At 55.1% G+C, this 15,022-nt stretch overlaps 1 protein-coding gene across 2 annotated transcripts; it reads right to left on the reverse strand.

Moving 5' to 3' along the window:
- Positions 1-3,214: 3,214 nt before the first annotated feature.
- On the reverse strand, positions 3,215-14,755 carry PIP5K1A (phosphatidylinositol-4-phosphate 5-kinase type 1 alpha). 2 transcript variants are annotated; one of them, XM_040411883.1, is made up of 16 exons: positions 14,263-14,755; positions 10,382-10,428; positions 6,162-6,254; positions 5,957-6,087; positions 5,769-5,886; positions 5,538-5,690; positions 5,159-5,458; positions 4,628-4,833; positions 4,433-4,516; positions 4,304-4,352; positions 4,143-4,227; positions 3,940-4,071; positions 3,738-3,864; positions 3,602-3,664; positions 3,421-3,523; positions 3,215-3,345 (listed from the first exon to the last, which is right to left on the reverse strand). In XM_040411883.1, the coding sequence occupies exons 1-16, from the start codon at positions 14,312-14,314 to the stop codon at positions 3,343-3,345; spliced, it is 1,746 nt and encodes a 581-aa protein (XP_040267817.1). In that variant the 5' UTR covers positions 14,315-14,755; the 3' UTR covers positions 3,215-3,342. The 2 variants fall into 2 exon arrangements, with proteins under 2 accessions (XP_040267817.1, XP_040267816.1); XM_040411882.1 differs by having other exon boundaries at positions 3,738-3,867.
- Positions 14,756-15,022: the final 267 nt, after the last annotated feature.

Below are 15,022 nucleotides of genomic sequence, written 5' to 3' on the forward strand. Positions count from 1 at the left end.
GCAGTGAAGGTACAGTCAGACAGCATGACCGCTGTACTGTATATCAACAAGCAGGGAGGCACGAGGTCACAAAGTCTCCTGAGAGAGATAGGGGTGATATTGGATTGGGCAGAACTGAACCTCACCCACTTATCAGCCGTTCACATTCGCGGAGTTCTCAATGCGATTGCGGATCGCCTGAGCCGAGGTCTTCCAACCGGAGAATGGTCACTTCATCCAGAGGTCTTCAAGGAGATAACGCTCAGGTGGGGCATGCCAGAGATCGATCTCATGGCAACGAGGTTCAACACCAAGGTGGAGAGGTATTGCTCCCTTTACAGGGAGGACAACCCGGTGGCTATAGATGCTCTGTCAATCCCATGGAGGTTCAGGCTGGCCTACATCTTCCCTCAAATTTCCTTGATACCAAGGGTCTTGATGAAAATCAGGCAGGACCAAGCGTCAGTTATCGCCATTATCCCATACTGGCCGAAGAGAGCTTGGTTTACCCAACTCTTACAGATGAGTCGGGGTCAATTTCTGAGGCTTCCCCCAGAGAGAGTACTGGTGTCGGGGGCCACCCAGATCTCCTCAAATCTTCAACCTGACGGCCTGCAGAAGTGGTAGCTGCAAATACAGTGAAGGAGGTTAAGCATGCATGGGATAGGCATAAGGCCATCCTTCATATAAGATAGGGCCGGGGGCTATCCATAGTATTCAGTATATTGGGCAGACTAGATGGGCCAAATGGTTCTTATCTGCCGACACATTCTATGTTTCTATGGAGGTTGATCAGTCCCTTCCAAGGATAGAAGGGCTATCAGGGTCTGTCTTGAGAACCTTAGAGCACTCCAGATCAGAAGCTACCAATAAGGCCTACTCCAGAATCTGGAAGATTTTCTCATCCTGGTGTACAAGGCATCAGCAAACATCCGCTGAAGCTTCCATCCCGATAATTCTCCAATTTCTTCAAGACGGTCTGGACAGGGGGCTATCACCCGCTACCCTTAAAGTGAAAATGTCAGCAATCTCTGCTTGTCTCAACAGAGCTGTTTCTCAAGACCCCCTTATCAAGAGATTCCTGAAGGGAGCCTCAAGATTAAAGCCTACAGTAATCAGACCTATCCCTGTTTGGGATTTATCGGTCGTGCTCAGGGGGTTATCATCTCCCCCCTTTGAGCCCCTAGAGGAGGCGGGATTCAATTTCCTGACCTGGAAGATCACCTTCTTGTTGGCTGTTACCTCTGCAAAGCGAGTTGGGGAACTCCAGGCTTTTTCTGCCTTTGAGCCATATAAAAAGTTCCTGCAGGATCGGGTACTTCTGAAATTTTTGCCTACTTTCATTCCAAAGGTTCCTTCCTTTGACAATATCAACCAGGTGATCTCCCTGCCAATGTTGGCTCCATCCCCCTCCTCTGAGGAAAGAGGGCTCCATACCCTCGACATTTCGAGATGTCTTAGGATTTACCTGGAACGCTCCAAGGTATTTAGGAAGGATGAAAACCTCGTTATCCTTTTTTCCGGTACCCAAAAAGGGAAAGCCTCTAAGCCCTCCATCAGTCGCTGGATCAAAGAGGCAATTCGGGAGTCTTATATGTCTCAGGGCTCGGAGCCCCCTGAATTTGTAAGGGCCCACTCTACTCGAGCAGTGGCCACTTCTTTTGCAGAGAGAAGCTCGATCCCATTGGACGTGATCTGTCAGCTTCTTGGAGTTCTCACTCCACTTTTATCTCACACTATAGAGTGGACACTAGAATACATAGTTATTCCTCATTTGGCCGGACAGTGTTATCTTCCGCCAGGCATGAGGACCCTCCCAAGGGGGTTTCTACTTGCTAAATCCCCATCTGTGCCACTAGTTAGGACGTAAGGGAAGCGTTAATTTCTAACGATAATTTGTTTTCCCTTAGTCCTAACAGTGGCACACAAATTTCCCCCTTTTTTTTAATTTATCGTAATTGTGGTTATTTTTGTCTACTTGTAATTACACAAGGTTCTGAGGGTCACTCCCCTCTTTATTGGGGGCAGGGAGGGCGTGCATATGTTCAGTTCTTTATTTCATTAAAACTTCCACCTGTCCTAACCAGTCCACAGGGGCAGAATACCCCATCTGTGCCACTGTTAGGACTAAGGGAAAACAAATTATCGTTAGAAATTAACGATTTCCACAGTTTGGACCTTTTGTCCAGACACATTATCATTTCCTGTTTTATAAATCCCTCCAGGAACATCACCCCTATTCCACAAACCTTCTCTGGTATCTCCTACATGACAGGCCCTTGCAGTCATCACTTGTAACCTGTTAATCCTCAGAATCCACACCATAAACATCAACCCTCCGGTGTCTACCACTGAAGAGTCCGGGGTCCACTGACCTATCCCAGGATTACGTCCAGTCATACATCTTTTATCCATCAGCTCGTTGTAGGACACTGCATTAAAGGCAGTAATTTTCTTTTTGGATGGTTTCCATTATTTTCACTACTTTCACGATGTCAAGCTCACTGGTCTGTAGTCTCCAGCTTATGTAATGTACGCAGATGCAGGCGATAGCAGATATCCCCTGACCGGGCAGTCACGTCCAGCCCTCATGGGGGAGGACCATGGCACAGTGGTGCCAATGACACAAGTCACACCAAGAGTTGTCAGGTCTCGGTTTATGTGCCCTGCCCCCGCACAGGCCATACACTACAAGGAGAAAACAAGGGGGTGGTGGAACCTATGACAAATCACACCCAGAGCTGCAGGGTTGTCAGGTCTCGGTTTATGTGCCCTGCCCCCGCACAGGCCATAGACTTAAATAAAACTCTCATAAATAGTAAAAACACCAGGAGGTAAGAAGAAAGCGAATATATAAAAGAAGAGAAGGTGCAGCAGCGCAGGGGGTCTCCACCCTCCACAGCACGGATTGCGCTGTGAGACCCCCTGAAATGTGGAGGTACTACCTCATGGGGGCAGCACTGAGGATAAGGCTAAATAAATACATTGTCATTGGGGGCTGTAGAGGGCGATGCACCGTTCTGACCCGCTACTGCACTTCTTATTACATGTAAAGTCAATGCCCGGGCACAGGTCAGTTGGCACAGGAGGGAGGGGGGGGGGGGGGCCCTTTCTTCTGGCACGGGTAACGTAGGCAGCAAACGCTTTTCAGTTTTTGGTCCAAGTTTACTCAACGCAGCATGAAGAACAGCACAAAGTCCGTAAACCGTCAGTCTGCTCCAAAAATACCATCTAGGAAGTCGGGGAGACTGCACATAAGGCGGTGTGAGGGGGGGGGGGCCCCCCACTTGTAACATTCACCGGGGGCTCCAGGCCCCCCAATGTCCAATAATACAGTGTCCTGGACGCTCTCTCCAAGTCCCATCACTGTGAAGAGAATGAGAGGCAGGGTCAGCACGGCGCCCCCGGCAGGCCAAGTCACGAAGCGGCAGAGCTACTCACAAAACAGATCTCTGTCTCAATCTGACTGGCATCCAGCGCCTCCTCTTCCTCCTCCTCCTCCTCCTCCTCCTCCTCTGCGGGGTGTGCGCCAGAGTCAGCCGTCCTGCAGGGAGGACAACCAGCGTTACAGAGAACAGACCAGGGGCCCCCAGGATCAGGATCAGGGGGCGCAGCCACTCACCTCTCTCTTGTGCTCGCCTCGTTCTCGGTCGTCTCCGATTTGTGGACTTCTACACCGACCGCCCTACAAAGCAGACAAATCCTGAGCGCGCGGCGTCCACAGGGGCCCTGCACCGACCCCTGGAACCAGCACCTACCTGTGTGCCGGGGAGTTTAACCCTCCACTGCCTAAAGACGATGTGGAAAGAGTGGTGGCGAGGGAGTCACTGGCAGCTTCATCTACGGGAGGGGTGCGGGGCAGCACGTCAGGTCGTCCATAGGGACCTTCTGGGATAAGAGATAGTGGTCAGACAGCGGAGGATGAGGGTTACGACACAGAGGAGAGATGGCAGCACTCACCCTGATCGCCCTCTGGGCTCAGGTACTGCTTGCTTTCTCCTGTCAGCTGTAGCTGAGAGGGCACCGCAGGCTGGGTGGCCCTGCGGGTGATGCCGGGCATGATCCGGCTCTTCTTGGAGGGCGAGGCTTTGACTGTGGAGGGGACACATGGTTAGTGTGAGGGAGGGGCTGATAGATTGGCCCCGGGCCCTCTGACTACTCACGTGGCACTTTCTTGAACACTGTGTTACACATGAAGCGCTGGAAACGTTCGGCGTAGAAGCCTGGCCTGTGAACCGAGACCGTGTCCTAAAGAGAAACGGACCGTTACCACAGCGAGATGGACAGCACGCCACCCAACAACACATCCACAGGGACAACTCACCCCATCGTGGACGAGCGCCTTCCAGGAGTGCTCCAGCTTCTTAATGAACCTGCAGGGAGACAAATGGACGGACTAAGCCCAAGGACAGGCAGGGGCAAGGCCGCAGGACGAGGCGGGGGGAGGACTGACCTGTAGGACTGCAGGACGTCGATGACCCCGATGTACAGCAGCAGGCGCTCTCCTCTCGCATTACGAGCTGGAATACCGCCCATCCTAAAGACACAGAGACCCCTGCATTAGGCAGACCCTCAGGACAGATGACATATTCTCGTGCCCCCCGGGTGCCTCCATGCTGAATCACAGCAGAATACATGAGGGACCTACTGATCGTCCGTCTCTATGGGGCCCCCTCGCCGAGCCTCGCCCTGGATGGATTCCATAGCGGTGGAGTAGAGTGCCTTCTGTGCAGCCGGTTTCCGCGTATCGGCCTGCGTCTGGCCGTCCACCACGGTATGCTCCCTCTGTGCGTGGTCCATATTGTGGATGCCCACCAGTAAGCTGTAGTCCATGATCTTGAAGCTCTGCAGAACCTGGAGCAGAAACACAAGTGATGAGAAAGTCCATGCACCCAGGAGGAAGGCAGCCATGACACTGTTCTGGCCTCCTGTACTAGTCCTGATCTTCTGCAAGATCTCTGCTTGCTGTGAGAAACAACATTTATCCTCTGGGAGCCTGCACTAACACACTGTAACAGACTATCAGGACCAGAAAAAGATTTGCGACACATTCACCTCACAGAAGATTATCTAGGCGGACACACTGCAACAGCCTCTCAGCTGTGAGAAGTACTAGGTCAGGTCTCTATTCGCTGACAGCAAGCGGTGAGGGCTAGAGCTCCCACCCACTGCTCCTTACCAGACAGTCCCTCTGGATGGTCTTGCACAGGGCGCTGAACATGTCGAGGTCCAGGAAGAGTCCGTCAGGCATGTCCTGCATGAAGTCCAGGTCCTTGTAGGTGGGGAAGCTCTTCTCCCGCTCCTTGGGGGAGGCGCGCCTCTTGTAGGTGGAGCCCTTCAGGTCGTACTTCAGGTGCATCTTCACGGAGCGGGGGAGCAGATTATTCATCACCACGATGCGGATGTTCTTGCCCCCGGCTTGGACGCAGTACAGTCCGTAGAACTTGGGCAGCAGGGTGCGGGGGTTCTGGTTCAGGTTCTGGAGGAGGAAGCAGGGTTATTTGGGGGGGGTCTCTGCCTGTCCACCACCACATTACCACCCGGCGGGCAGTCCTTACCATGTAGTATCCAGGCAGCAACTTCTGCAGGAACTCGGCCTCCTTGTGCTGAACCGTCTTGATGATGAACTCGTCGTCTCCGGACACGTAGAAGAGCGACCCGCTGGCCCCAGAATTAAACAGCTCAATGAGGGGCTCGTTACAGAGCGAGTACTGCAGGCAGAACACAGGCACTGAGTCCGGGGGCCACACACATCATTAACCCCTACACCGCTGGACTCCCCTACTCACCAGATAATCATCCGGCCGAATGCCGAAAAGCTCCCTGAAGTAACGGAAAGCCACCGGGGCGTAGGTCTTGAAGCGGAAGTCGTGGTAATGATGGGCGGGCGTCAGGTTGCTGCCCTCGCTGTAAGACAAGACATCACGTCACACAATCTGCCCCAGGGCTTACTGGACACCCGAGGAGCCACACGTACCCAGGGAAGAATATGCTCTCGACCACATAGAAATCCTGCATGAGGACATCTCTCTCAGGCTTGGTGCTGAGGCTGCCCACCGTGTGGGTGATCCCCAGCTGTATGGCACCTTTAAGAGCGGACGATGTGGTCTGGGGGAAGAAGAGAAGGTTTAGGTTACCCCTCACAACACAGAGCGCGGGGAGTCACCACCCCCTGCACCCACCTTCTTATACGTGGTCTCCCCTGTAGAGTCCACACCTCTGTGCCCAATCTTCTTCATGGTGAGCGCTCCCGCCTGAGCCGAAGAACCGGGCAACTGGGAAAGACACAGATCCAGGGTCACCCTAATGTCCTGCCGAGTCTAGGTGACATCCATACTATATGGAGAAAAGTAAGTGACCCCTCCAATTCTGTATTAACATGGAGCTGCCCCTCTGTCTGCTCCTCTAGGAAGGTCCTCCCCTCACTCCTCCTGGGAGGTGATTTTGGAGGGTGTCGGTGGGGATTTTCACCCCTTCATCCAAGACACCACTTGAGACGTTAGACCCTGATGTGGTAGGAGAGGGCCCGGCTCGTAGTCTCTGTTCCTGGTGCTGGATGGGTTGAGGTCCGGACTCTGTGCGGCCAGTCAGGTTCTTCCAGACTCTTTATGGAGCTTGCGCACCGGGCGCACAGAGGAGCAGAAAAGAGTCGTCCCCAAACTGTCCACAATGTCTCATCTGCTGAAGCATTATGCATTCCCGTCACTGGAACAAAGCTGGCCCCTGAATACCCTGCATAGCCTTACCCCTCCACCGATCCCTGAAGACCCTGCATAGCCTTACCCCTCCACCGACCCCTGAAGACCCCGCATAGCCTTAGCCCTCCACCGACCCCGCACAGCCTTACCCCTCCACCGACCCCTGAAGACCCCGCAAAGCCTTACCCCTCCACCGACCCCAGAAGACCCCGCAAAGCCTTACCCCTCCACCGACCCCTGAAGACCCCGCATAGCCTTACCCCTCCACCGACCCCTGAAGACCCCGCATAGCCTTACCCCTCCACCGACCCCTGAAGACCCCGCATAGCCTTACCCCTCCACCGACCCCTGAAGACCCCGCATAGCCTTACCCCTCCACCGACCCCTGAAGACCCCGCATAGCCTTACCCCTCCACCGACCCCTGAAGACCCCGCAAAGCCTTACCCCTCCACCGACCCCTGAAGACCCCGCAAAGCCTTACCCCTCCACCGACCCCTGAAGACCCCGCAAAGCCTTACCCCTCCACCGACCCCTGAAGACCCCGCAAAGCCTTACCCCTCCACCGACCCCTGAAGACCCCGCAAAGCCTTACCCCTCCACCGACCCCTGAAGCCTTACCCCTCCACCGACCCCTGAAGCCTTACCCCTCCACCGACCCCTGAAGCCTTACCCCTCCACCGACCCCTGAAGCCTTACCCCTCCACCGACCCCTGAAGACTTACCCCTCCACCGACCCCTGAAGACTTACCCCTCCACCGACCCCTGAAGACTTACCCCTCCACCGACCCCTGAAGACTTACCCCTCCACCGACCCCTGAAGACTTACCCCTCCACCGACCCCTGAAGACTTACCCCTCCACCGACCCCTGAAGACTTACCCCTCCACCGACCCCTGAAGACTTACCCCTCCACCGACCCCTGAAGACTTACCCCTCCACCGACCCCTGAAGACTTACCCCTCCACCGACCCCTGAAGACTTACCCCTCCACCGACCCCTGAAGACTTACCCCTCCACCGACCCCTGAAGACTTACCCCTCCACCGACCCCTGAAGACTTACCCCTCCACCGACCCCTGAAGACTTACCCCTCCACCGACCCCTGAAGACTTACCCCTCCACCGACCCCTGAAGACTTACCCCTCCACCGACCCCTGAAGACTTACCCCTCCACCGACCCCTGAAGACCCTGCAAAGCCTTACCCCTCCACCGACCCCTGAAGACCCCGCATAGCCTTACCCCTCCACCACCATACTGTACAGTGGGCACAATTTACCAGATTCGTCCATCAGACCGCTACCTGTGGTAATGGTAGACTGCACAGCTAGAGGCTGGATGTTATACACTGTGGTAATGGTAGACTGCACAGCTAGAGGCTGGATGTTATACACTGTGGTAATGGTAGACTGCACGGCTAGAGGCTGGATGTTATACACTGTGGTAATGGTAGACTGCACGGCTAGAGGCTGGATGTTATACACCTGTGGTAATGGTAGACTGCACGGCTAGAGGCTGGATGTTATACACCTGTGGTAATGGTAGACTGCACGGCTAGAGGCTGGATGTTATACACCTGTGGTAATGGTAGACTGCACGGCTAGAGGCTGGATGTTATACACTGTGGTAATGGTAGACTGCACGGCTAGAGGCTGGATGTTATACACTGTGGTAATGGTAGACTGCACGGCTAGAGGCTGGATGTTATACAGTGTGGTAATGGTAGACTGCACGGCTAGAGGCTGGATGTTATACAGTGTGGTAATGGTAGACTGCACGGCTAGAGGCTGGATGTTATACACCTGTGGTAATGGTAGACTGCACGGCTAGAGGCTGGATGTTATACACCTGTGGTAATGGTAGACTGCACGGCTAGAGGCTGGATGTTATACACCTGTGGTAATGGTAGACTGCACGGCTAGAGGCTGGATGTTATACACCTGTGGTAATGGTAGACTGCACGGCTAGAGGCTGGATGTTATACACCTGTGGTAATGGTAGACTGCACGGCTAGAGGCTGGATGTTATACACCTGTGGTAATGGTAGACTGCACGGCTAGAGGCTGGATGTTATACACCTGTGGTAATGGTAGACTGCACGGCTAGAGGCTGGATGTTATACACCTGTGGTAATGGTAGACTGCACGGCTAGAGGATGGATGTTATACACCTGTGGTAATGGTAGACTGCACGGCTAGAGGATGGATGTTATACACCTGTGGTAATGGTAGACTGCACGGCTAGAGGCTGGATGTTATACACCTGTGGTAATGGTAGACTGCACGGCTAGAGGCTGGATGTTATACACCTGTGGTAATGGTAGACTGCACGGCTAGAGGCTGGATGTTATACACCTGTGGTAATGGTAGACTGCACGGCTAGAGGCTGGATGTTATACACCTGTGGTAATGGTAGACTGCACGGCTAGAGGCTGGATGTTATACACCTGTGGTAATGGTAGACTGCACGGCTAGAGGCTGGATGTTATACACCTGTGGTAATGGTAGACTGCACGGCTAGAGGCTGGATGTTATACACTGTGGTAATGGTAGACTGCACGGCTAGAGGATGGATGTTATACACTGTGGTAATGGTAGACTGCACGGCTAGAGGATGGATGTTATACACTGTGGTAATGGTAGACTGCACGGATAGAGGCTGGATGTTATACACTGTGGTAATGGTAGACTGCATGGCTAGAGGCTGGATGTTATACAGTGTGGTAATGGTAGACTGCATGGCTAGAGGATGGATGTTATACACTGTGGTAATGGTAGACTGCATGGATAGAGGCTGGATGTTATACACCTGTGGTAATGGTAGACTGCATGGCTAGAGGCTGGATGTTATACACTGTGGTAATGGTAGACTGCATGGATAGAGGCTGGATGTTATATACTGTGGTAATGGTAGACTGCACGGATAGAGGCTGGATGTTATACACCTGTGGTAATGGTAGACTGCACGGCTAGAGGCTGGATGTTATACACCTGTGGTAATGGTAGACTGCATGGCTAGAGGCTGGATGTTATATACTGTGGTAATGGTAGACTGCATGGATAGAGGCTGGATGTTATACACCTGTGGTAATGGTAGACTGCACGGCTAGAGGCTGGATGTTATACACCTGTGGTAATGGTAGACTGCACGGCTAGAGGATGGATATTATACACTGTGGTAATGGTAGACTGCATGGATAGAGGCTGGATGTTATACACCTGTGGTAATGGTAGACTGCACGGCTAGAGGCTGGATGTTATACACTGTGGTAATGGTAGACTGCATGGCTAGAGGCTGGATGTTATACACTGTGGTAATGGTATACTGCATGGCTAGAGGATGGATGTTATACACCTGTGGTAATAGCCGACTGCATGGCTAGAGCCTGGATGTTATACACCTGTGGTAATGGTAGACTGCATGGCTAGAGGCTGGATGTTATACACTGTGGTAATGGTAGACTGCACGGATAGAGACTGGATGTTATACACTGTGGTAATGGTAGACTGCATGGCTAGAGGATGGATGTTATACACTGTGGTAATGGTAGACTGTCCTGTACTGATCCTGAGTTACATCCTGTATTATGCTCCAGAGCTGCACTCACTATTCTGCTCTTCCTCATGTAATTTATGAGCTTGTCAGTAACCTTTGGAGAGTGCCACCTACAGGCTGATCACAGGAGTTGCACACTGGCAGTCACTCACCCCAATGCTGCCCTCAGACTGGGTGCTCCTCTTCATGGTGGGTGCTCCTGTAAACAGAGAAGCAATCCGTTTAGGACTGTGCAAAACAATTGCCATTCACAAGATTTGCATAATCACGCCCTAATTATGGTAATGACATCACAGCACAAGCACAGCAGTTAACGGTCACTCCGCTAATTACAAAAGGGTTAAGCATCGTCTCTAGAACACAAGGGGTTAATTAATTATGTAACCCTCTCACGCCAGCAGCAGGGCCACTCTGACCTAGAAGGTGGGGGTTACAGCTGCACACACTGAGGGGGCGGTCTGGATCGGACCCAGGGATCCCCCCCCCCAGTGGAGCAGAGGACAGGCGGCATGCAGCACTCCGCTCTGGACAGACATGCAGACGAGGCACCCGGTACCTCTGCGGGAGACGAGAGCACCCAGACCACAGCATAGACCGCAGCCAGCTGGGGGAGACAAAGGAGGACAACCATCACTGATCTCAGGAGCTGACACTCAAACTGTACAACCCCTCCCCCATCATAGAGTCAAGACCCCCCACCCTACAACCGCTCAGAACCCCAAGATAGGTGCCAGATACAGGTGTTTTTAGGTTCTTAAAAAGAGTCAGGATCCCGGGAGCACTGCCACAGCCCCTCTACACCCAACACCCCCACACAGGGTGCAACTGCATCACAGCGGTCTGTAGGCGGAAGATGGTCAAAAGGTACCCAGGACTAGAGAGGGGGAGGCTGGGGGTGATCACAGGTCCTCACGACTAGAGAGGGGGAGGCTGGGGGTGATCACAGGTCCTCACGACTAGAGAGGGGGAGGCTGGGGGTGATCACAGGTCCTCACGACAAGAGAGGGGGAGGCTGGGGGTGATCACAGGTCCTCACGACTAGAGAGGGGGAGGCTGGGGGTGATCACAGGTCCTCACGACTAGAGAGGGGGAGGCTGAGGGTGATCACAGGTCCTCACGACTAGAGAGGGGGAGGCTGGGGGTGATCACAGGTCCTCACGACTAGAGAGGGGGAGGCTGGGGGTGATCACAGGTCCTCACGACTAGAGAGGGGGAGGCTGGGGGTGATCACAGGTCCTCACGACTAGAGAGGGGGAGGCTGGGGGTGATCACAGGTCCTCACGACTAGAGAGGGGGAGGCTGGGGGTGATCACAGGTCCTCACGACTAGAGAGGGGGAGGCTGGGGGTGATCACAGGTCCTCACGACTAGAGAGGGGGAGGCTGGGGGTGATCACAGGTCCTCACGACTAGAGAGGGGGAGGCTGGGGGTGATCACAGGTCCTCACGACTAGAGAGGGGGAGGCTGGGGGTGATCACAGGTCCTCACGACTAGAGAGGGGGAGGCTGGGGGTGATCACAGGTCCTCACGACTAGAGAGGGGGAGGCTGGGGGTGATCACAGGTCCTCACGACTAGAGAGGGGGAGGCTGGGGGTGATCACAGGTCCTCACGACTAGAGAGGGGGAGGCTGGGGGTGATCACAGGTCCTCACGACTAGAGAGGGGGAGGCTGGGGGTGATCACAGGTCCTCACGACTAGAGAGGGGGAGGCTGGGGGTGATCACAGGTCCTCACGACTAGAGAGGGGGAGGCTGGGGGTGATCACAGGTCCTCACGACTAGAGAGGGGGAGGCTGGGGGTGATCACAGGTCCTCACGACTAGAGAGGGGGAGGCTGGGGGTGATCACAGGTCCTCACGACTAGAGAGGGGGAGGCAGGTGGTGATCACACGTACTCAGGCCTATTGGTGGAGGCAGGTGGTGATCACAGGTACTCAGGACTATTGGTGGAGGCAGGTGGTGATCACAGGTACTCAGGACTATTGGTGGAGGCAGGTGGTGATCACAGGTACTCAGGACTATTGGTGGAGGCAGGTGGTGATCACAGGTACTCAGGACTATTGGTGGAGGCAGGTGGTGATCACAGGTACTGAGGACTATTGGTGGAGGCAGGTGGTGATCACAGGTACTGAGGACTATTGGTGGAGGCAGGTGGTGATCACAGGTACTCTGGACTACTGAGGGGAAGAAGGATTATTTGGGGGTAGGGGCACGGGCAGGACCTGATCTCCCAGCACAGGTGAGGCGTTGCTCACATTCCATGCGTGCGACGTGTGACCTGGTGATGTCATCGCTGTCATGGACTCTCCAGCAGCAGGGCGAGTAGACGGAGCTGCCAAACAAGAAAGGAATGTGGAGTATGCGGCAGGACAGTGAGCGCCAGCAGCCCGTGTGTATCATTAACCAGCAACAGCCAGGGGCCCCGCGCCTCAGTGTCCCCCTGACAACGTGAGGGTCCAGTGCTCAGAGGCCACATGACACCAGGGGGCTCCTATACTTACCCCCCATGTGAGGGGGGATCAACTGCTCATGTCTGACCTGTGGATGGGACAGAAGCAGCCGATTGCCGACCCCTATGAGGCCACACGGGGCGGCTCGCTGCCAGTCACCTACCGACCGGAAAAAAGGAGCGCCAGGAAAAACAATTGTCACTGGCCCCGGACCCCTGAGGGCCCTACTAACCCAACGGCTACTTACCCCCGACACCTGAGGGCTACACTGAGCTAGCCATGATATATATACCGGACCCCTGAGGGCCATACTAACCCAACGGCTACTTACCCCCGACACCTGAGGGCTACACTGACCTAGCCATGATATATATACCGGGCCCCTGAGGGCCATACTAACCCAACGGCTACTTACCCCCGACACCTGAGGGCTACACTGACCTAGCCATGATATATATACCGGACCCCTGAGGGCCATACTAACCCAACGGCTACTTACCCCCGACACCTGAGGGCTACACTGACCTAGCCATGATATATATACCGGGCCCCTGAGGGCCATACTAACCCAACGGCTACTTACCCCCGACACCTGAGGGCTACACTGACCTAGCCATGATATATATACCGGGCCCCTGAGGGCCATACTAACCCAACGGCTACTTACCCCCGACACCTGAGGGCTACACTGACCTAGCCATGATATATATACCGGGCCCCTGAGGGATACACTGACCCAGCCATGATATATATACCGGGCCCCTGAGGGATACACTGACCCAGCCATGATAAACCTTGGGGCCCCTGAGGGATACACTGGCCCAGCCATGATAAACCTTGGGCCCCTGAGGGATACACTGACCCAGCCATGATAAACCTTGGGCCCCTGAGGGATACACTGACCCAGCCATGATAAACCTTGGGCCCCTGAGGGATACACTGACCCAGCCATGATAAACCTTGGGCCCCTGAGGGATACACTGACCCAGCCATGATAAACCTTGGGCCCCTGAGGGCTGCACTGACCCAGCCATGATAAACCTTGGGCCCCTGAGGGCTGCACTGACCCAGCCATGATAAACCTTGGGCCCCTGAGGGCTGCACTGACCCAGCCATGATAAACCTTGGGCCCCTGAGGGCTGCACTGACCCAGCCATGATAAACCTTGGGCCCCTGAGGGCTGCACTGACCCAGCCATGATAAACCTTGGGCCCCTGAGGGCTGCACTGACCCAGCCATGATAAACCTTGGGCCCCTGAGGGCTGCACTGACCCAGCCATGATAAACCTTGGGCCCCTGAGGGCTGCACTGACCCAGCCATGATAAACCTTGGGCCCCTGAGGGCTGCACTGACCCAGACATGATAAACCTTGGGCCCCTGAGGGCTGCACTGACCCAGCCATGATAAACCTTGGGCCCCTGAGGGCTGCACTGACCCAGACATGATAAACCTTGGGCCCCTGAGGGCTGCACTGACCCAGACATGATAAACCTTGGGCCCCTGAGGGCTGCACTGACCCAGCCATGCTTGTTTGTGAGCGGCTCCTCAGTATACCGGCCCCTCCCCCACGGAGCGCCCCCTTACCTGGGCTGGTGCCCCCCACGGGTTCAGCGGCTGCAGCTGCCATGTCAGTCATGGAAGTCCAAGGTCAGGTGAAGGCAGGGGCCCATAAACAGAACAGTCCACAGGTCGGGGCCCTACAAGCAGCCGATGTAACAAGGGGCCCCTGGACCACACCGAGAGCTCCAGTCACACTTATACACCAGGGGCCCCTCCAATGTCCTCAGCACAAGAAGTGCCGGGGCCCATCAGCAGTACAGGGGAGACCTGGGGAGCAGCAGTAGAACTCTGGTGGCCCCCGTCCAGTGCAAGGGGCCCTGCTGGGGTTCCTTTAGGCCTCGGTCCGGAGTTGATTCCCGACGCCCTGTAAATCGGGGCTCTCTGAGGGCTCCGCTGCTGCCGCCGACGTACGGAAGCCGGAAGGGCCGGTTATTCCGGGAGCGCCAGGTATATGTAACGAACAATTCACTCGGTCGGCGGTAACTCGCTGCAGCGCATGCGCAAATCACGTTCTCTAAGAGGCGGGGCAACAGTGACGCACGCCGTGCCCTGAGAGACCGCACCTCCCCGTGACGTGCGAGGCGTCCACACTGTGACCCGGAAGTGACGCTCCGGACTGGCGCCAGCTACGTCAGCGACTGATTGACGTGGAAGGGGCGGGACTACGAACTGCTCGGCCCCGCCTTTCTGTTATGGAGATGTGGTTGTAACCCTTAGCAACCGGGCAGCGCCAGGAGGAGGCGGTACGAGGGCGGCACCAACCCTGTAGATGGCGTCCGTACAG

This window comes from Bufo bufo, chromosome 11 (assembly GCF_905171765.1).
Source record: "Bufo bufo chromosome 11, aBufBuf1.1, whole genome shotgun sequence".
NCBI classification, from domain to species: Eukaryota; Metazoa; Chordata; class Amphibia; order Anura; family Bufonidae; genus Bufo; species Bufo bufo.